This window comes from Cucumis melo, chromosome 3, assembly GCF_025177605.1.
Source record: "Cucumis melo cultivar AY chromosome 3, USDA_Cmelo_AY_1.0, whole genome shotgun sequence".
Taxonomy (NCBI): domain Eukaryota; kingdom Viridiplantae; phylum Streptophyta; class Magnoliopsida; order Cucurbitales; family Cucurbitaceae; genus Cucumis; species Cucumis melo.
The window spans coordinates 6,433,332-6,456,268 of NC_066859.1; the positions used below are offsets into that span (position 1 = coordinate 6,433,332).

At 32.3% G+C, this 22,937-nt stretch overlaps 1 protein-coding gene across 1 annotated transcript; it reads right to left on the reverse strand.

Annotated features, from left to right (window-relative positions):
- Positions 1 to 4,575: 4,575 nt before the first annotated feature.
- On the reverse strand, positions 4,576 to 7,690 carry LOC103485666 (pentatricopeptide repeat-containing protein At3g26540). The gene has a single exon (XM_008443361.3). It carries the CDS (start codon positions 7,563 to 7,565, stop codon positions 5,472 to 5,474), a length of 2,094 nt encoding a protein of 697 aa, XP_008441583.2. The 5' UTR covers positions 7,566 to 7,690; the 3' UTR covers positions 4,576 to 5,471.
- Between the last annotated feature and the right edge of the window lie 15,247 nt (positions 7,691 to 22,937).

The window sequence follows — 22,937 nt, forward strand, 5'->3', positions numbered from 1 at the left end:
TAGCTATGAATAGTTTTGAACAAGATGGAGTTGGTTGGTATAGAGAGAGTCACAATAAAAGAAAATTTGAATCCCGGAAGGATCTAAAAGGGATGATGTTTAAGTTTTTGGAGATTTCGAGCAAAAGAGTTTGGGGGCTAGGTTGATCCGCATACAACAAGATGGATCATATAATGACTATGTGAAGAAATTTGTAAACTATTCAGCCCCTTTACCACACATGGCAGAAAATGTCCTTAGGGATGTGTTTGTTACTAGTTTGGAACCTGCTCTTCAGGCTGAAGTTATCAGTAGACATCCTTAGATTTTGGAAGAATGCATGAAATAAGCACAATTAGTCAATGATTGAAATTTGACCTTAAAACTAGCTAGGGAAGAGTTGGAGATTATGGAACCAAAGAATAGTGAGAGCTCTAGCAATAAGAATAGAGTGGGAAATGAGAAAGAAACTCAAAAGAAAACTTAATTCCAAATGAAACAAGTAACAATTCTGATTAAGGGAAGTTACCAAAAGAATGAACCACCCATTAAGAGACTTTCGAATGCTGAATTTTGAGCAAGGCTTGACAAGGGTCTTTGCTTTAGATGCAATGAAAAATACTCACACGATCACCGTTGCAAAGTCAAAGGAAAAAAAAAAGGAATTAATGCTTTTCATCCTTAATGAAAAAGAAAGCACAGAGGAAGAAGGAACATCCGAAGAAAACATAGAGGGAATAGTGGAACTAAAACAATTGGATATTGTAGAAGGATCAGAAATTGAGCTCAAAACAATCATTGGATTCTTATATAAGGGAACCATGAAACTGAAAAGGGTGTTGAAAGACAAAGAAGTAGTGGTGTTGATCGATCATGGAGCCACTCGCAACTTTATACATCAGGATTTAGTAGAGGAGAGACAAATTCCAATGGAAAACACTCCTATTGGAGTCACTATTGGCAATGGCATGCGTTGCAAGGGAAAAGGATTATGTAAGAGAGTGGAGCATAAGTTGAAGGAGTTGATCATTGTGGTAGATTTTTTATTGTAGAGCTGGGTAGTGTGGATTTAATTTTGGGAATGTAGTGGTTAGACTCTACAAGAGACTATGAAAATTCATTAGCCGTCCTTAACAATGACATTTGGGGTTGGGGTGAAGCAAATCATTCTTAAAGGAAATCCCACACTAATCAAGGCTGAATGCTCGTTGAAGACCTTAGAAAAAACTTGGGATAAGGAGGACCAAGGGTTTCTTCTGGAACTATAGTATTATGAAATATAAATAGAAATAAAAGATGATTATAGTGAGGAGCTATGAATCAAGGGAGATGAAGAAGACTCCCATGATCAAATCACTATTGAAATAATATAGTGATATTTTTTAGGTACCAAGAGGGCTCCTACCCAAAAGAGCCATTGATCACTGCATATTAACCTTACTTGAGCAAAAACCAATTAATGTGAGACTTTACAAATATGACCATGCCCAAAAAGAAGAAATAGAAAAGTTGGTCTTGGAGATGCTTCAAGCAGGGGAGATTAGACCTAGTCACAACCCTTATTCCAGCCCGATCTTATTAGTGAAGAAAAAAGGATGAAGGATGGAGATTCTGTTTAGACTACAGGAAGCTTAACCAAGCGACTATTTCTGATAAGTTCCCCATCCCATCCATTGAGGAATTGTTAGACGACTTGCATGAAGCCACAATTTTTTCGAAGTTGGACTTGAAATCAGGATATCATCAGATCCGGATGAAGGAAGAGGACATAGAAAAGGCTGCCTTCAGAACTCATGAAGGTCATTATGAATTCCTTGTCATGCCTTTTGACCTCACCAATGCGCCAGCTACCTTCCAATCTCTTATGAATCGGTATTCAAACCCTTCTTAAAGCGTTGTGCGTTAGTCTTTTATGTTATATTATTCTATAGTACTGCTATTACCAAACATGAAAAGCATTTGAGAATGATTTTTTGCTGTTTTAAGAGATAATAGACTCTTTGCCAACAAAAAGAAATGTGGGATAACACACTCCAAAGATTCAGTGGGGCACTAAATTTCCAATAAAGGGGTGGAAGCAAATAAAGAAAAGATCAGAAGCATGATTAATTGGCCTAAACCTAAGGATGTAACTGGGTTGAGGGGTTTCCTAGGCTTAATTGGTTACTATAGGAGATTTGTCAAGGGATATGGAGAGATCGTTGCACCACTAACTAAAGTCCTATAGAAGAACTCTTTTAAATGGAATAAAGAAGCTATGGTAGCTTTTGAACAATTGAAGTTAGCCATGACCATAATCCTTGTATTGGCCTTGCTTGATCGGTCCTTACCCTTTATGGTTGAAACTAATGCTTCAGGATTTGGCTTAGGGGTTGTCTTATCACAAAAGGGGAATCCAATTGCTTTCTTCATTTAGAAGCTCAAACTAAATCAATTTACGAAAAGGAGTTAATGGTTGTAGTCCTTGTAGTGCAAAAATGGAGACATTACCTATTGAGTAGGAAGTTTACTATTATTTCATATCAAAAGGCCTTAAAATTCTTTCTAGAACAGAGAGGGGTGCAACCACAATTCCAGAAATGGTTAACTAAACTGCTGAGTTATGATTTTGAGATACTCTACCAACCAGGGCTCCAAAATAAGGCCGCAGATGCCTTATCTAGAATATAACAGCCACTTGAATTGAATTCTATGACGACTCAAGGATATGGAAGTGGTCGGGAAAGAAGTAGAAAAAGATGAAGAGCTCCAGAAAATCATTGAGAACTTGAAGAAGAATCTCGAAGAGAAGAGCAAATTTCAATGGAAAAATGGGAGATTAATATAAGGGCAGGATGGTTATCTCAAAAACATCTTCCCTCATACCTAATCTGCTCCACACTTTCCATGATTCGATTTTAGGGGGTCCTTTAGGATTCTTAAGGACTTATAAAAGAATGAGCGGTGAACAACACTGACAGGGCATGAAAACTGATGCAAAAAGGTACGTGGAGCAATGTGATACTTGCTAAAGAAACAAGTTGGAAGCTACCAAACCAGAAGGAGTTTTGCAACCTCTTCCCATTCCAAACAAAATCTTAGAAGATTGGACCATGGATTTTATAGAAGGATTGCCTTTGGTCAGTGGTGTTAATGTCATCATGGTTGTGGTTGACCAGTTGAGTACGTATGCCTACTTCATTACTCTAAAACATCCTTTTTCAGCTAAACATGTGGTTGTTGTATTTATTGATAGAATAATTGGGAAGCATGACATTCCTAAATCGATCATTTCAAACAGAGATAAAATTTTTCTTAGTAATTTCTAGAAAGAGTTGTTTGCAATGACGGGGACAATCCTAAAGAGAAGCACTGGTTTCCATCCTCAAACGTATGGGCAGACTGAAAGAGTGAATAAATGCTTGGAAACATATTTGAGGTGTTTTTGCAATGAACAACCACATAGATGGGATAAATTCATTCTTTGGGCCGAGTTATGGTACAACACAACCTTCCATGCTTCTGCAAAAACTACCCCATTCCAGACCGTTTATGGCAGGCCACAACCCCACCCCTTATTATCCTATGGACATCAGAAGACCCCAAATAATGAAGTAGAGTCTATGTTGAAGGAAAAAGACTTGGCTATTAATGCATTGAAGGAGAATTTATGCCTAGCGCAGAACAAAATGAAAAAGATGATTGACATCAAAAGAAGGGAACTCAAATTCAAGGTGAGAGATAGGTATATTTAAAACTGAGACCCTACTGACAACGCTCCTTGGCTAGAAAGAAATGTGAGAAACGCACCGAAGTACTATGGCCCTTACAAGATCACAGAGGATAGGTGAGGTAGCTTATCGCTTGGAATTACCACCTGAGGCTGTCATCCATAATGTGTTTCACATTTCCCAACTGAAGCTGAAACTTGGAAAACAACAACACCCTATTATGACAGAAGAGTTCGAGTTGCAATCTTGGCAAAAAACAGTGTTAGGTATTCGATGGAGTAAAGAGTTGGGAGCAAATGAGTGGCTTATTAAATAGAAGGGACTGCCCGAGACTGAAGCTACATGGGAATCTGTTTATTAAATCAACCAACAATTCCCTACCTTTCACCTTGAGGACAAGTTGAATTTAAAGCCAAAGGATACTCTAATACCTCTTATTGTTAATACTTACAAGAGGGGTAAGAAGGTAATTGAATAATCAATTAATGAAGAAAGAATGTTCTAAAAAATAGACTACAAAAAGATCGCACTAAGGGGCCATTGTGAGGAATTTTAGGAGAGCTATATACAGAACGTTTTAGGTATGTGGTAGCTAGGTCATTTATTTCGTAAAGGCTGTTGTAGACTAAAGTTGTGAAGGGAGCTGGTATGTTCTTTTATGGTTGTTTTGTTCTTTATTATCATCATCTTGAGACTTGTTATCATTATTTTGGCTTATATATATATAAAACAACAGAGTATTGTCTCTGTTTCAGCCATTAAGCTAGCATATTTGGTGGTGTTTTCTTGTTAAGTGTCTTAACAGATACATTAAGGAATAAATAATCAGCTTTCGTTATTCTATATATCAGTCAAAAGCTGACCCTTTAAGCAAAAAGGCAAAGTATCACCCAAATTTGGTCTTTTTTATAAGAAACAAATTTCGTGTATGTATGAAATCTAGAAAAAGAGGCCGAAGCCCAAGCTAATGGAGTTAGAGTAGAAACCTAGGTAATGGAGGCCTCCAATTGGCAAAAGAGAATGAAAGATTGTGAGAATTAAAGAAAGATGTATAATTGCACCATGTCAGAGCAGGATATATAACGAGCTCAAAATAGCAATCAGAGGAGCTTCCCTTGTTGAATAGATGTTTGTTCCTCTCCTTCTTTGTAACCCACAAAAAAGGCTCGAATCAAATGCATAAAGATGATCTTCTTTTGTTTGGTGAAGGGATGTCCAGTGAGCGTGTAAGATATGAAGCTTTCAATGTCCACGGTAAGTCAGTATACCATCCAAAAGAGGAGAAGATCTCCTTCCAAAACCCGGTAGCAAACTGACAATTTATGAACAGGTGACTAGATGTTGCCCTTATTTGTTCAAATTTGATGTTTTTTTTTTTTTTTTTTTTGTTCAAATTACAGAACATGGCATATCTTTCTTCAAGCATGCTTTGAACCTGTCACCATACACATTTATGGACTCGCATTGCAGCTTAGTTTGTGAATGACTTGACTTGAAGGGGATTATAACAATCAACAGGTTGCGTAGATCAAGATCCTGACTTCTACTCACCAAGCACTTGAACATGAACGGCTCTTCAATGGCCCACAGCGAACACTTGATACTGGAATGAGAAATAAAATCTTGTTCTCTTATCATTCAGCTCTTGGATCTAAATTTCTCTTTGATTGCCAATGCCACCAAGCAGGTAGCCAAAACTTTTAGATTCTAGAATGAATGAGAGGCAACTTTCCAGTGTTTTCGAACCATCAAGGCAGGATAGATCTCATCGCTTTCATGATTTCACTTTGGAAAGTTTTGCTCATTTAGTCGTACAGCTACCCATTCTGCCAAACTCGAGTGTCCATGTTCTCTACATGCATTGAAGATTCTTTCCAGCATTGGAACAGTGGGATCAAAGGGCATATTGTTGATAAATTTTTCGAGCTCATCCATGTTTCCATGTTGGCCATAGAGCTCGACCATGCATTCGTAGTGCTCTAATCGAGGTATAATACAGAACTTTTCACTCATTGAATCAAAATACTTCCTACCTAACTCAATGAGATTTTCATGCAAACAAGCGAGCAAAACACCTTGGAAGGTCACGTGGTCTGGTTTAATGCCTTCCTCCATAGTCATTGATTGAAATAGTTCGATTGCTAACATATCCCTTCTGTTGTGGCAGCATCCTAAGATAATGGAGTTCCACAAAACCACATCGCGTGAGGCCACATGCTCAAAAACCTTGAGAGCATACTCAAGTTCGCGGCATTTGCAGTACATATCAACTAAAGCTCCGGTAAGTACAATGTCTATCGCATAATTATTTCTAACCATGAAGCCATGGATTTGTTTACCTTGCTCTAACGCGAACATGTTTGCACATGCTCCTAAAAGAGTTGCAAAGGTAAAACTATTAGGATCTGTTTCCAATTGCATCTCTGAGAAACTTGTCATAGCCTGTTCACTCATACCATGACGAGCATAGGCAGTGAGTAGAGCATTCCAGGAAACTTTATCTCGCCATTGACTCATTTGGTAGAACCAAACTTTAGCACTTTTCAAGTTCCCACATTTACCATACATATCAAGGAGGGCATTGCCAATATACAGATTAGCATAGAAACCAGTTCTATACACAAAACCATGAACTTGCTTTCCTCTTTCAACATCAGAAATGCCAGTACACACATTTAATATCAAGCAAAGAGTTGTACGATCAATATCCTTAATTGAACTGCGCATCAAGTGGACAAATTCTAATGCCTCCTCCCATTGAGAGGAATGAATATACCCTGCCAGCATAGCATTCCATGAAATCACATTGCGTTCGGGCATTTCATTGAAAAGCTCCCTTGCTTTTAGAACATCCCCAGACGTTGCATATGCATATACCATTGAAGTCCAAGAAATAAGATTTCTTGAACTAGGTTGGGTAAATACTTGGTGAGCATTTGCTAATGTTCCACATTTCACATACATGTCAATTAAAGAGCTTGAAATAACCTCATTTTCTTCCAAACCTACTTTAACTACAATGCCATGAATTTGCCTGCCTTCTATCAGGGCTGCCATACGTGAACAAGCAATCAGAGCATTGGAAAAAGTAAAATTCGATGGCATCACTGCCTCACGGAACATTTGGAAAAACATTGAAACTGCCTCTTTCCCATTGCCCACCTCAAGATAGCGCCTAACAATTACATTCCAGGAAACATCATTTCGATTCTGGATTTCATCGAACATACTACGTGCATCATTCATAAGCCCACACTTTCCGTAGACATCAACAAGCGAGCTCTCAAGAATTACATTGCCAACAAAGCCACATTTAACAATATGCCCATGAATTTGCCTCGAAAAGTGAAGAGCCAAAACAGAACCACAAGATCTAAGGATACTAGCTAAAGTTATCTCAGTAGCATAAACACCGGATTTTTTTAAATCCAAATATAAATTCAATGCTTCTAAAGCGTATCCATTCTGCGTATACGCTGTTATCATCGCATTCCAAGAACCCCCATCTCTCTGAGGCATTTCATCGAACAGCTCCCTCGCATCTTTCAAACACCCACATTTACCATACGCCTCAATGGCCCGGTTCAAGAGGAAAATAGGCGGTGTGGGGCAAAATGTAACCAAATGAGACTCGACCTTTCGAGCTTCAACAAGTGCGCGAGTGGAAGAGCAAAGTTGGAAGAGGCGAGTGTACAATGTATGAGGAAAAGGAAATGGGGAATTGAACAGAATCAAGACAGCTTTTCCGAGGCGACCCTTTTCTAGATATCTGAGGATAGTGCTGGTGGCAGCATTGGCATCGGTGAATTCACGTCTGGCGGTCAGGTTCTTAGCGGAAAGAAGGCGATTGAGTATCGAGGCCGCAGAGACACCCATATATCACTATTAGTGCCTCGAACTCGAACGTTAACATTAGGGGTTATAAAAGAAAACCAAAAAACCCAAGAACGAACTCATCCCATGGTTCGGTTTGGTTTTTTAGTATCAAATTGGACTTTATTTATCTGTATTTGACAAAAAAAACTAAGTGGTATCGTTTTGGATCAGATTTTGATTGGAAAAACCTTTCAAAACCAAAACAAGGTATAAATATGTTCTTAAAACTATTTTTTTCATAAGATATTCTTTGTTATTTCAATTATTATTTAATAAAGTTCCTACGTTCCTCGAATGGATCTCTTATTTATTGAGAGAGTAGTCCGAAAGGAGTATACACGACATATCCAGTAAACTAAATATAGAGATGACAACTAGGGTTGTTATTTCCATTATTATATAATTTCAAAATCATAAAACGTCCTGCCCCTACAACTACTTCATGCATCCTCGTGAATGTGTGACTGCCTAGACATTCAACGCATTTCTCTCTGTAAGACAACACACTGAACGCCTAGTAAGCGAAATAAACATCAATCATTCTAAACGCATGTTAAAGACTTATTGAACTCTTGCGCAAGAACTTGATTTTAAAAGAGGCAAACTTCATTTATATTTAGCAAATATTACATTTGATATAGTCTTAAAGAGAGTTCTTATAAAATAAAATATATATATATATATAAGTTCTTTCCCAAAACAAATATTTTCTCTTCTTGCCTAGCTCTACATGCTATGTGATAAGATTGTTGATTACTAACAAGATGATGTGATGCAATTATGACACAATAGACAATCAAGACAACGAGTTAAACTTTGGATGTTTTTGCTACTTGGGGGAATAAAACAAAAACATTTGAAGATTAGACAAAAGAGTCAAGTGAGTGGGATTTTTGTTGCACCTTGTTCCAAATTACTTAACACAACTAAAATAAAACTTAACTAAAAACCCCGCAGCGGAATTTAAATCAGTAAACTTCTCTTATTAATTCCAACCCAACAGTTTCTACTACATAACAGGACATGATACAAATTTTCTCAATAAGAATTAAACAAAGAAATGTCAAAAGTCTTCAAGTCTTCAACTATCTTTTAGGTTTCTAGTCCAATTGTGTAACTCTTTGACCGATCACTTAGTCCTGATCGCTTAGCTATCTAAACGATCATTTACTAGTCTACTTGATCAATTATCCTTCTAAACGATCGCTTACCTCAGTCAACCTGAGGAGGGAAGTTTAAGGCTTAGTGAGTGATTCTTTTAAAATCCTTTTGGGAATATAGGCTCAACGCCTCATTTCAATAAACATAGATCATAAAAACAACATTAGTCTCATATAATCCTTTCTACCAAGTACATAAACCACTCCCTCTGCCAAGACTCATCATCTCGCATTTAAACTACTGTGATGTCCTTTTTTATCAACAACTAAGCCCCTAAGCTTAACACACTCCTTTTATGCATTGGCCAACTTCACTCCACCATATAGTCCATTTCTATATGACTGTCTTTACTCATTATGTGCACATAATAACTAGCTTTTTATAGGAATATGATTGATTGGTTTACCCTCAATCAAATGATACATCAGAATCATTAAACACATGAACTTTACTTTGAAATACAACACTAAAACTTTCTTAAAAAATCATGCTTTTCATAAACATAAACATACATAATAATCCATGACCACATGAGACATGAGATTAAGGAAAGAAAAGCTTTAGAAATATGAAATTTCTTTTTAAGAAAATCACTCATCGTTCTATGGTTCCCTTTTCTCGAAGAGTTTTGCCTAATTCTTTCTTCTTAACCAAAAAGCTTCTCGGTAGCACTCTTCACCAATTTCCCTTTCTTTTATCGAAATTTAATCTTCGAACAATACCCTTTCCTTTTTATCTTCTTTCCTTATTTATCTTAATCTTAAATTGGATTAGTCATTCCTTAACTCCCGTAATTTTGCCAACTCCGACTTAATTAAGTCCTAAATCTTCACATGTCATGACACCTAGAAACCCCCCACTAATTTAATAATTAACCTCAAAGACTTCTTCAATTTTCTAGAAAATCGTTTATATTTTCATACCATCATTTAGATTACTTAGCTTCAATTTTTTTATTTATGTTTAATATTTTTATTTTTTATTTTTTATTCTCTTAATTTTTCATAATTATATGTTTAAATTAATTTTGAGTTTAAAATTTGAATTTCAAATTTAAGATTTATAGTTTTTTTTATATCTACCTATATTTATTTTATATGTTATATTTATCAATTTTTATATTTATATGTTTAATTTAATTTTAAATTTTAAATTCTTCAATATTTAAATTTTATATTATTTTGATATTCCAATAAATTGTGAATATGTTTGTTGTTTGTTTAAATGTTTCCGTGAATTTCAAATTTCAAATTTTGTAACATCCATGTAATGTTACTTTTTATTTAGATTTATTATTTTTTAATATCACCAAATTTTACATTATATAAATTGATTTTATTAACATAATCATTTAGATGTCTTTAATATTTTACGACTACGACATTTACATAATAATATGAATGGGTTGAATTTGAATCATATCAATTAATAGAAACAAATTGAATGATAAATAATATTTTAAATCAAATTTTAAGAGTACATGATTAATAAAAATTATTGTATTATAGTTATTAATTTTGTAACGAAATTTTACGTGTATTTGATCATGTTAATGTTTTATAATTTTTTTAATATACTTTAACAAATTCAATATGCTTTTCTATTTTTATATAATTAAATAATATTGAAACTAAAAAATAAACGAAAATGGTAGGGAAAAAACTAGAAACAAAAAATATTATTAAACAATTTTTTGTTCTTGTTTATATTTTTTAAGAAAAAGAAGTGAGAATAGTTATGAAATATATGTATGTTTTAATTTAATAATTAAAATAAAATAAATGTAACAATCCACATAAGACAAAAGTGAGCACATACGAAGACCAAAATAAATTTAAATCCACAAGCAATTTAATATGATTCATCTTCCGATATATATATGTATATTATATTTCTTTTTATTAGGTTTTTTTTTTTCCTTGGAAAGTAAGGAAAGCAAATGTATTATTAAAAACGTAAACGATAAAAATCCCAGATTTTGGGATTCTAGAAATAATAGAATATATTTGTTTTCCTGTAATGATAGTTCAAAAATACTTCTAGAAGTCAATTGTTTTTTTCATCCTTGCTGATTTATTTTTTCCCTTCTATAGTATACCAAAAATACTTCTACAAGTCAATTTATTAAAATCTTAATTTGAGAACTACATTAAGTTGACAACGTGGCAACATCACTTTATTTATTAACCATATATTTTTCCTAACTATGTATATATTTTTTAGGAGTATTTTCAAAAATATAATAAAATTGCGTCTGTATAGAATAATTTCGAAAACGAAAAATGACAAGAGACCCACAAACCAAAAAATGTCCCATCAACTACGTCATCAACAACGCGCGTAATATATTTGGTACATGATTGTTTAGATTTAGCTATTGTTTCGTACACGATCGTTTTAATTTAGTCGTTAGCCAAATCTAAATGATTTATTTTTTCAATTCTATCATTTAATTTGGTTATAAAAGATTTATTTTGTTCACACGATCATTTAATTTGGTTATACGATTGTTAAATTTGGCTACCCCAAATCTAAATGGTTTTTTTTTTTCAAAATTTGGTACACGGTTGTGTTAAAATTCTTTTGGTACGTGATCATTTAGATTTGTTTACACGATTGTTTATTTTTTTTAAGATTTTTTTGTACATGATCGTGTAGATTTGACTAAACGATTTTTTTTAATTCTTTTGGTATACGATCGTTTATTTTTTTTAGACGATCGTTTAGATTTGACTATTTCAATCTAAAAGATTTTTTCAAAATTATTTATATGCGATCTTTTAGATTTTGTTTTTCTAAACTAAACTAAACTAAAGAGAGAGGAAAAGAAGAAAGAAGACAATAGAAAAAAATCAGATTTAGATTTAGTACCTAAATCTAAACCGTGAGAAGACGATAGAAAGAAATCACAATAAAAAAAAAAGAGGAAAGGAAAAAAGACAATAGAAATAAATTACAACGAGCAAGAGAAGAAAAACGGAAAGACAAACTTGAAATATTTTAAAAAAGAAATGGCTAACTTGATGAGTTTTGTAGGTTTTATTATTGTCATTTTTAGAATTTAGTTTAGAATATGTATTTCGTGAGAAAGATGAAAATTATAGTAAATGAATGGTACAGAAGAAAAAAAAAAGCAAAACAAAAACAAGCATAATTATCAAATATCAAAAATAAAAAAATCAAATATAGTTATTAATTCAACGATTAGTTTGATAATATCTAACTTCTTGTTAGCAGATTTAGTTTTCTCAGTTATTTTAGTTAGAGTAATCATTTAGTCCTTACAACTTTAATCTATAACAATTTAATTTAAGTACTTATAAATTAGTTTTTAATTTTAATAGGTAAAAAAACTAATTGTTATACTTCTAAATTTGTAATAATTTATCTCCCACATGAAAAAACAATTAAAATTTGATGCCAATTATTTTATGATAGTAGACTTTGCATTTTATTAAATTTTGAGTCTCTAATTAGTTTTTCAGTTTGTTTATGCAAGAAATCTCATTAAATTTTTACGTTGATTTCTACAATTAAAGTTAAATTGTTACAAATTATAAAATAGAATGAACAAGTTGTTACATAGTATTGTTCCATGACCAAATTGCTACAAAATTGAAAGTTCAATGATTAAAACGTCACAAATCAAAGTCAACACTTTCGGAAAATCAAATTGAGAATGGTTTTCTATTTCTTAAAAATATTATCTCGTTGTAATTATTGGATCATTAGCATAAATTTTATTGCTTTTAGTAATAAAGGAATAAAAATAAAATAACATATTGATTAATTTTTAAATTTGACTTTACAAGAAGAAGGGGTTTTTTAAAAATATAACAAAGCGACAAAATATTTACACTTTATAGAATAGTTACGAAAATGGAAAAAGTCCACAGGCCCACCATGGAAAATACAAAAAATGTCCACCATATATTTGGTACATGATTGTTTAGATTTGGCTATTGCTTGATACACGATCATTTAGATTTGATCATTTGAATTTAGCTCCAAATCTAAACAATTTTTGTTTTAAAGTTTGTTACAGATCGTTTAGATTTGGCTAACGAATTTTTTCAAGATTCTTGTTACACAATCGTTTAGATTTGTTTACACGGTCATTTATTTTTTTAAGATTTTTTGGTACACGATCGTTTACATTTGGCTAAAAGAATTTTTTATAATTCTTTAGGTCCACGATGATTTAAATTTGTCTCCATGATTGTTCATTTTTTTACACGATCGTTTAGATATGACTACCTTAATCTAAACGATTTTTTCAAGATTCTTTATACACGATTGCTATTTTTTGTACACAATCATTTAGATTTGGCTACCCAAATCTAAACCACATTTTTTTCAAGTCTACACGATCTTGAACAACAAAATAAAAGTTTGAAAAAATATAGATCTTTTATATTTGATACATGATCTTAACCAAATAAAGTTTGAAAAAAAAAAGAGAAAAAGAAGAAAGACAATAGAAATCGCAGTGAAGAGGAGAGAAAAAGAAGAAAGACAATGAAAAAAATCGTAGTGAAGAGGAGAAAAAAGACGAAAGGGCAAATCTGAAATATTTAAAAAATGGCTAACTTCGTGGCCTTTATTACACGGGTCGTAAATATTTTTTTAGTTTATTATATTTATGAAAATTTCCTAAACAAAGAATAAGGGGTTGTTTGGGCTCAGTATTAACACTGATGGGGTTGGGTTTGGATAACCCTAATCCATGTTTGGGCCTCATTTTATGGAACCTTAGTTTTAGGGTTTCCATAATACCCGTTTTACCCTTTTAACCCCCCATTCTTCCTTCCTCAAACTTGCCAAATTTTCTTCTTTCTTTCTCCCCTTCAACCCGTGTTTTGTCTCTTCAATCCGCGTTCCCCCTTCCTTAAATCCTTCTACAAACCATCTTCAACCTATCCTCAACCCTTCCCTTTTTCTCCCTCAACTCTTTTATACACGCTACGCAAATTTTTTTTAGCCAATCCGTATGTTTATGAGAGCTTCTCCATTCGTTTTCTTGTCGAATTTTTTTTTTCTTGGATCTAAAACTCCCTTATGCTCTCTACACAATCCATCTCTAAATCGGTTCCACATTCTCTCTCTTCAAAAATGTGATTTGTTTTGTTGAAGGTTTCGCTCCAACGATGTTACCTCCGAGACTTTTTGGTTTCGTTGAACGATTGGGATGATTCCTTGCCTCCGAAACCTTGCCTTGCATGTTCAATTAGTCTTCTCGGTGAACATGCAAGCCTTTCTTTGTTGTCCCTTGAAATTCCCCTTGTCGCTCGACTTCTCTTTTGTCGAGGTCTTTCCCTTGTCGATCAATGTTTTCCTTCATTGAGTTAGGACATGTGCTACACATTCCTTGTTGTGGCAATAGGTAATTTTCGAGCATGGTAAGGAGGTAATGCTCGGTTTGAATTTTTTTTTATTTTCGAAGCTGATGATGAGGTCTACGATTCTGATTTCAATTTATTTTTTTAGCATATTTAAATTTGTTTGCTTTTTTTTTTTTATATATGTTATTTTAAATTTTCATACTCTCTGTGCAAGTTGGGATCTGTAATTTTAATTTCTTTTTGCTTCCTGTTTGTTTAGGTTTTGTATTTTGCTATGTTTTAGATTAGGAAGTGAGAGAGCAAGGGCTCCGAACCCAAGAAAACTAGATTGATATTGGTTTGCTATGTTTCTATGTTTGTATGTACAATAGTTTCTATTGAGGTTGTTCTTTTGTCTCGGTGAGGATTGTACCTCTTTGGAGACTGTTCATTCTAAACTTGTGTTCCCTCTGTTTTTGTAATTTCTATTCACTTGCATTTACTTGTTTATTTCAATATCTATATGATGACTGGTCTTCTGGGGAATCCATTTGGGTGCTATCTCTGTTCCTTGTTGATTGTTTTGTCTCTTCAATCCTTATGACAATTGATGTTTTGTTGATTTGTTATTTTAATTGATGTTTCTACTACTAGAAATTCGGTTTAAATTATTGAACGAATTTCTTTCCTCTGATGCTATTTTTTTTTCTAAAACCGTTTACATTTTTATTCTTACTATTAACGAGCTTCGTTTTTATTTTTATTTTTGGGTACATTCGACGACATACACGGTACGTATTGTTTATGGTTTCTTTTTATTTTTTTCAATTACTCGACTCATTTAGAATAGTCTGTGCTCATGTTGCTATGTTGTTTCCTAATTTTCATTTTCTTTTGTAGGACGTCGGCCTTCATAATACCCTTGTAAGAGGTACTATGGATTAGCCGTTTATAGTATATTTTTATTTTCTTGTCATTTCATTTCGTTTATGGTTAAGATAGTGTAATTTCAATTGAATTGTTCCCACAAATTATCGGTTTTGTAATTTGGCTTCTTTTGGTATTGTATTTAGCTGTTGCACTATAACTCGAACATTTCTAGTATCCTTTTATTGTATGCACGCTAAAATTGCATCGCTCTTATTTTTTTTTCTCGCACCTTTAAGTCCGTTTTTGTTTCTTACGATCTACTTAGATTTCATTTCATGACTACTTGCCATGTAAAGATACTTGCCACATTAGTTGAAGAAAATTAGGAACCACATGTTTTTTTTTACAAAAGTGACTATGTTCATTTACAATAAAAATCATGCCCACGAATTTAGTGACAAAAAATTTGGAACTAAAAAAATTATCACATTACATTTCCATTACTATGTTCATTTACAAAAAAAAAAAAAAAAAATCATGCTCCCGCTAATATGTTTAAAAATCATATTAAGAAAATTCTCAAAACTACTATCAATAGTTATTTTAACACATTTTAAGTTAACCATTTTTTTTCACATTACAAAACAGAGGTCTAAAACTATTTATATATTTTGAAAGTTAACCGCCACTGAGTTCATAATAATTTTATTTTTAGTGCAATTTCAACGTGGGCGATGTGAGTTCAATAATTGACATGGTTAATTCGACCCACATAGCGTACATTATTTTTATATTTCTAATTGTTCTTAGTATTACTTATTTCAAATTAGGATTTTTGCCAGAGTTGTAAATATTTTTTTTATCATCCACATCCATCATAAGTCTTACCATTTTTCAAATAGAATTACAAGAGTTGTAGATATGTTTCCGATTCGCACTGTATGTTTACATTTTTTAAAATGTATATCACCATTCATGCGTAACACATGCGTTGTAGGTGTAATAACATTCTAATTACATATGGTCACAGTTGTTACCTTCCAATGGACTCACAAAACATATACGACGTATGACACTAGGCATATAATTAGGTAGCTAGCATACTTTCGTATGATCCACACGTCGGACCTAGTATGTCACCAAAGTACTCGAATCGACATGCGAACATTTGTCATTCTATGCCACTTACCAAATCACAAAAAGTTCCTATTTGGTAAAAAATGACTTAGAATAAAATTAGTACAATTTGTCAACAATTATTTCGAAATTGGTCAACTGTGTTTACTAGTTTAATAACATTAGACATAGTAAAAAAATTGCAATAAGTGGGGTCCGACGCTTTCGTAAAAAAAATGCAATAATAATTTTATTTTGTATATATACAATATGAATTAAACAAATGAATATTTTAAAAAAATATTCATAACCCAACCCATATAACCCTTCTTCCAAGCACATTTTATTCATAACACTATCATAACTCTTTCCACATAACCCTCCTTCAAATACCTCTTATCATAAAATTAAGTTTCTAAACTCTTCCCTAAATAAAGATTATGATAAAACTAGATTTATCATAATATTAGTTTTATCATAACACTAACTCTGTACCATAACTATTCTTTTTAAAAGAATTATCTACACGTTGCTAACTTACAATTCACGACAAGACGAAGTAACAAGAAAAAGATTTATGATAGGGATTTTATTAATTTAGTACCATAATAAAAATCAAATATTCGTAAAATCAATTATGACCACATATTTTATAAGTTTAATATATTGTCATGCTTCTTAATTAAATCCCACAAGTTATTTGTCCAATAAACAATAAATTAGTTCGATAAGGTTTTTTTCTTTTTCTTTTTTAAATATCTTTTATAGAGGTATAAAATATATTGATAATAATGTCGAATGACATAAATATGATTGATTTATGTACGTATTGTAATGCATTTGTATTAATAAAAAATAGTATTCTCTTTTTAAAATACCATAATAATGAGATAATATTTTGACTTGCAAATGCCTCTCTAAACTTTAAAATATATATATATATATATATATATATATATATATATATATATACCAAATTTTGAAAGTAAAATTTACTTGAAGATTTAAGATTCCAACATTTATTTAGAGAGGAAAAAAAAACATTTCTATTTGAAATCATTTTTACGGTGATGAAACAATTCAATTTTAAATTTAAAAGTTAGGGGAACATTTTTTCTTATATGTTTAAATATTATATTTATTTCATGTGGGCAGGTCTTATTTGATTTTGGTTGATGTATTTTTTAATTTTGAATAGAGTAGATATTGTGTTTTCAATAAGTCTTAAAAAGAATTCATGATGTTTGTTTATTGTTCAATATTTTTTAAAGAAAAATCTCTATTATAATTTTATTTATAAATTATAAAAATATTTTAACTATTTAAATAATATTTTTATGACATGAAAGTTATGATTATTTTTAAATCAAATTAGATTAGAAAATTTAAGATTTATTAAAAATATAAATTAAATTAAAAAAAAATATACTATAAAGTATGTGAACTAAAATGGAGTGAAACTCATTTACATGGACCAACACAATTATATTCTAACATTATTACAAACAACTTATTTCACAAACCACACTCTATTCCACTCCTTTGAATATCTTTTTTTTTTCTTTCTTTTTCTTTTTCTCTACTTTTATGCATATATATAATCTCTTCTCTCTAGCTTGTTTTTTTTTCTAACACAATTTTATAATAGAAAATTTTCAAAAATAGACTCTTTGATATTTCACTTTCACATCTAGCTAACAATTTTTTTTGAAAACTCGCTAAAATAGTTTTTGTTAGTGTTTCTTAGTCGAGATTGACCATCGAGATTTATATAAAAACTAACCTTTCTAACCTATATCTAACACACTAGTTTGAGTGAATCATTGCAGGCAGTTGTACATGTTTTGAACCTCATACCACGTATTCATTGCAGGCAGTTCCACGTATTCCTCTGGCACAGCTCCTAACGCATGCTTCCATACCTATCACCTGGCAGCTCACCTTAATCTTCACCACGTGGCCTCAACGTCTCACTTACCTAGGGAAGGAAAACTTAAATCATAAGTTGAATGCTTAGTGAGTGACATTTTTAGGAAAACCTTTGAGAAATACAAGATTATGCATAAACTTATTTTACAGGAACGGTTCAAAATGCCATGTCATGCGCTAAAATCATTAAACATATATTATCTTCCACTTATTCCTTCTGCCAGGACATTGAACCATTCTCAGGCATAGGCTACTGTGATGATCCATATCATCACCAGCATCCCTTGGAGAAATCCAGGTTCAATTCCTATTCCTCAGGTGGTCGGCTCGAATGTGGACATCTCAATGCATCCAACCACATTCTCAGCCATGTAGTCCTTTCACTACATGGTTTCCTTGACTCTTATGTGCACAAAATAACTAGCTTAAGATAGGAATAAAGCTAATGATTTACTCACATACAAGCATTTCACACAAGCATCATAACGTTAAATACTTTAACTCTAAAAATCATTCTTCAATTAGTCACGTTTTTCATATATAAATCATAAGATTACATCATTTAATACAATAAACAAAACATGACAAGTCTTGAAAGAAACTTAAGAAAAACTTTATCCTTTTTGTTGAGAGTCAGTCACGAAGCCTAACTCCCTTTACTCCTTTTTTAATGCCTAATTCTTCTTCCCCTTTGATATTTGGTCTTCCTTCTCTTTCTTCTTCTTATCGCCTAACTTTAAGAACTTTTCTTCTCGTCAGATACTCTTTCGACAGAGCTTTCCTTCTTTAGAGCTTCCTTTTCCCTTTCTTAAAAAACTTAAACTTTGTTTATATTAGTTATAAACTGGATTAGTCATCTTTAAATTTTCCTTTGATTGTCAGCTCCTACTTAGTACTTTACACGTGTAGGTTTAATATCTTCTTTAACCATGCTTATCCTTAGTCCAACATGTAAGAAGCTAATTAATTTGGATTAGTGATCCACTGCTCTCCCGTCGCATGCTTCTTCTCACGTAGCTCAAACTTCTTACTAACAATTCTTCTTGCATCATCCTGACTTGACACAATGTTGGTTTTACTTCGCGCACTTTCTTATTTGTGTCGCGTCATCAGAACGCATGCTCTTCTTCACAATGCATCATTCTTATAATTTATTTCTCCTTTTCCTTTAAAACACATAATTCTTATACTTATCTTCCTTATTCACAACCTTCTTTCTCGCAACCCTTACATTCCGAAACGCAGGTTTCACATGAAGTTTTTACATGAAAGTTACACTTTTGAGCTTGTGAAATTGTTGACTTTGGTGAATTTTTTGCTCAAGTCAAGATGTCTTCTATACATATAGTTATGGGTTTGGCAACTAGTCTTGACTTAAAGGTTAAGCATATGGATGGTAAGACTGTATTTCTTCATGGGGATTTAGATAAAGAAATCTATATGAAACAGTCAGAGGGTTTTGTGTAGAAAGGTAATTAAAGAGCATTTGATATGTACACTGAAGAAGAGTATTTATGGGTAGAAACAGGCACCTAGACAATGGTGGTACAAAAATTTTGAGTTAGTTGTAGTGGAGAAATGCTACAAGAAGACTACTAATAACTTATTTGTTCAAAGATTCTTTGATACTTATCTTATTAATTATTGATTTATGTTAATTACCACCTAATTGTTGGTAGAAATGTTTCAAGAATTGATAGATAAAAGAAATAGTTGGACAAATCCTTTACTGAAGAAAATTCTTATAATTCGAATAATTTGAGATAGAGCATCCAATAAGTTGTATATGTCACACGAGCAATACTTGGAGAAGGTGCTTGAACGATTTAATATAAGTGACAAAAAAATAAGTCAATTCTCTCTTATCTAATCACTCAAACTGAGCAACAAACAAAGTCCTTCTACAGGTAAAGAGAAGGAAGACATGAGTAAGGTACTATATGCTTTAGCAATTGGGAGCTTAATGTATGCCATGAAAAACTAAGAAATAACCGTGCAACATAAACAATTGGATCAAATATTACCCTAGTTATATGAATTTGAAGAGAATTAAACAAGTTTAACTAAACTAAAAAATAAAGTTTTAAAAATACATACATTAGACCGCTCAAATCACTAAGAATTTGATGTAGGATTTAATCACGAAATCAACTAAAAACCACCACAAAATCTTTTATACTATTCTTTAAGCTTAGAACTCGATTGTGGGACCAATTTAGTGATCAATTTGAGAGAATTTGAATAGAAAATATAAGAACACTTGGTAGTTTCCAACAAATACAAAGCATTCATCAAGTTCTAATCTAATTAAAACTAATGTATTTATGACGACCGATTAACATGCGAAACTAATTGCATAAACAATTAGTATAATAATCAAGTATAGGATAATATAGTTTGTGCTTGAAGATGTGATTAACACCTCGAAAGGAACACACGCCTTATTCATATTTCAACTATAAGATGGTAAAACCCACTCAAATTAATATGATTTTTTAAATAATAAATCAAATTTATAACAATTTAATTGGTTAATTTTACAATTAATTAATCTTATTAATGAATTTCATTACTTAAGTAAATAAAATTAAATAAGTAATTAAACTATTTAATTAATTTAACTATTATTTTAAGCTTAAATCACAGATTTACCTAATTCAAATTATTATTCGAATTTTCGATATTTAAAATTTATTTAAATATTATTTCTCTCTAAATTTGTATTCGTTAATTATATCAAATATTACAAACAATTTATTATCTAAACCAATTCGAACGATTTGAATTTTTTGATCATATTTTTCTAAGTTTAATTTCATAACAACCTAGTAAAGGGGTCCAATGAACACACATATCATGAGCTCCAGTGATCTGAGATTAATAGACTAAACTCTTTAGCCTGACTAACCAATATTCGTTAACTAACAGGGTTGTCCACTAGCTATAACTCGTAGTTGCACTTTCCTCAATGTAAATATATTTATGTTAACTTCATATAACCATGATTAGTAAGTCGATCCTTTATAATTTGTTCATAATCTCAGATAGGTTAAAATACTGTTTTACCTCTAATATTACATCTTGTTTCTTAAGTCCCACTATTCTCTAATGAACAATTGATTTATGGTCTAACCACTAAACCGAATCTTTCTCAGGCCAATGAGAGGGTGAAACCCCTTGTTCAAGTCTCAAATTCAACGCTTAAGGGACTGACCTCTCTACTATCCCTTAGAGAAAGTAGGAATGAATTCTATCTTGTACCATATGTCTCTAGCTATCTATGCAATCTTTCCCCTAAATGAGAGGTTTGTTATAGCGTCAATGTTTGATCCCTCTCACCCATGCAGATCAAAAGATAATTTTGATAAGTAGAAGTTCAAGATTAAAGTCGAGTTACCTAGGTCATCTTATTGAAATCATCAGTCTTAAACAATAAATCGAGTTATAAAGTAAAAGTGACAAATTTCTTGGTTTTATTTTTGTCACGCCCGTTCCAATCCACTATATGCAATGGAATGGAAATGTGACTGCCTAGACATCCTATGTGAGACTTTTCACAAAGTAATCACGAAGAACATCTAGTAAGCGGAATTAAAAGACAATAGCAAGAAGCTTAATGCAGAATGTAAACTTGATGAACGAAAATTTCATTGATGATTCAAGTATAGGTACATCCAGTACTTTTACAACATCTGTAACAAAACTAAATAACATGACACAATAAGAATTGGACTTCCCTCGCCTAGCTACTATATGTTATGCGAGTAAACAGTGACCATTACCAAAACGATGCGATTGAGGAGGCACGATAGGTGATCTAGATTGTAAGTTCAACGTCAGATGTCTTTCACTACCTCTGTGAGGGAGGGGGGAATAAAACAACACATTTGAAAGGTTAAACGAAAATGCCTAGTGAGTGGGATATTTTATCAAACAACTTAAACACAATCAAGTTTGCTTTATTTTAACATAATCAGTTTCCAAATCAGGTGTTATAGCAAAAAGGAAATCAATTTTCACAATATTTATCACTCGTATGCCTCTCGCATACTAAACGTTTCTCTCACAAACTCATTCAGTATATTCAATTACATCTTTTTACCCTCTCTTTGGCTCAAGTGTTTACCATGCTCTTTTGCTAGATTACGGTCAAGTGGAGAAATCCTAGATCACACAGCAAGCAAAGAGCATCCCAAACCAGATTACACAACAAGTATGAGGCGTCCTATTCAAGATCACACAGTATGAATAGGAGATTCTATTCTATATCACATAGCAAAAATAGAGCATCTTATCCTAGATCACACAGCATGGATAAGGCATTACATCGCATAGAGTACAAAGATATTCTCATTTAGCTTTTTAATATCACACAAGCATTTTCATATTTTCGAATAATACTAACCTCATCAATAATGTACGTCACAAGTCACATGTTACAACACATATATTTACCACATAAGGTTCAGAGGAATTGGTTTTCGAACCTTTCTTTCTCTTGGAAGTTCACGCACTATACTACATGAGTAGCTTATTACCTCATTTGAGATTTTCTATTCATTCATTTGTTACACATATTTTGAAAATTGACAACAAAAGGAAATTCACATCATCATGGTTTTAGAAATAGGGTTAAAGATTCAAATATCTTTTAGAAATTCTTTTCTTTTTTAGAAACATTTGTAAGGAAACACTCATAGCCACAATCAACTAGTTTCTTAGCCTAGCTTCCTTGGCCAAGAGTCTTCCTTACACTTCTTGAAATCTTTGCCGGATATGAGTTCGTTCCTCGTCTTGAATTCTTGGTTACACCCCTGACTCTTTCTTAGCAAATTTAAGGTAAAAGCAACTTCAAAATGACATGGATTCCTCTATTTATAGATCTCTCCGGTGAGTTTTCTCATGCAAGAATGATTACCCTTGTCAATGGCAAGAAGTGGTCCAATCATAAAACGTCACGTATCTCTGTTAATAT

Bases quoted from the DNA above. Each gene is read 5' to 3' on its own strand.
- LOC103485666 (XM_008443361.3), bottom strand. From the start codon at position 7,565: ATGGGTGTCTCTGCGGCCTCGATACTCAATCGCCTTCTTTCCGCTAAG.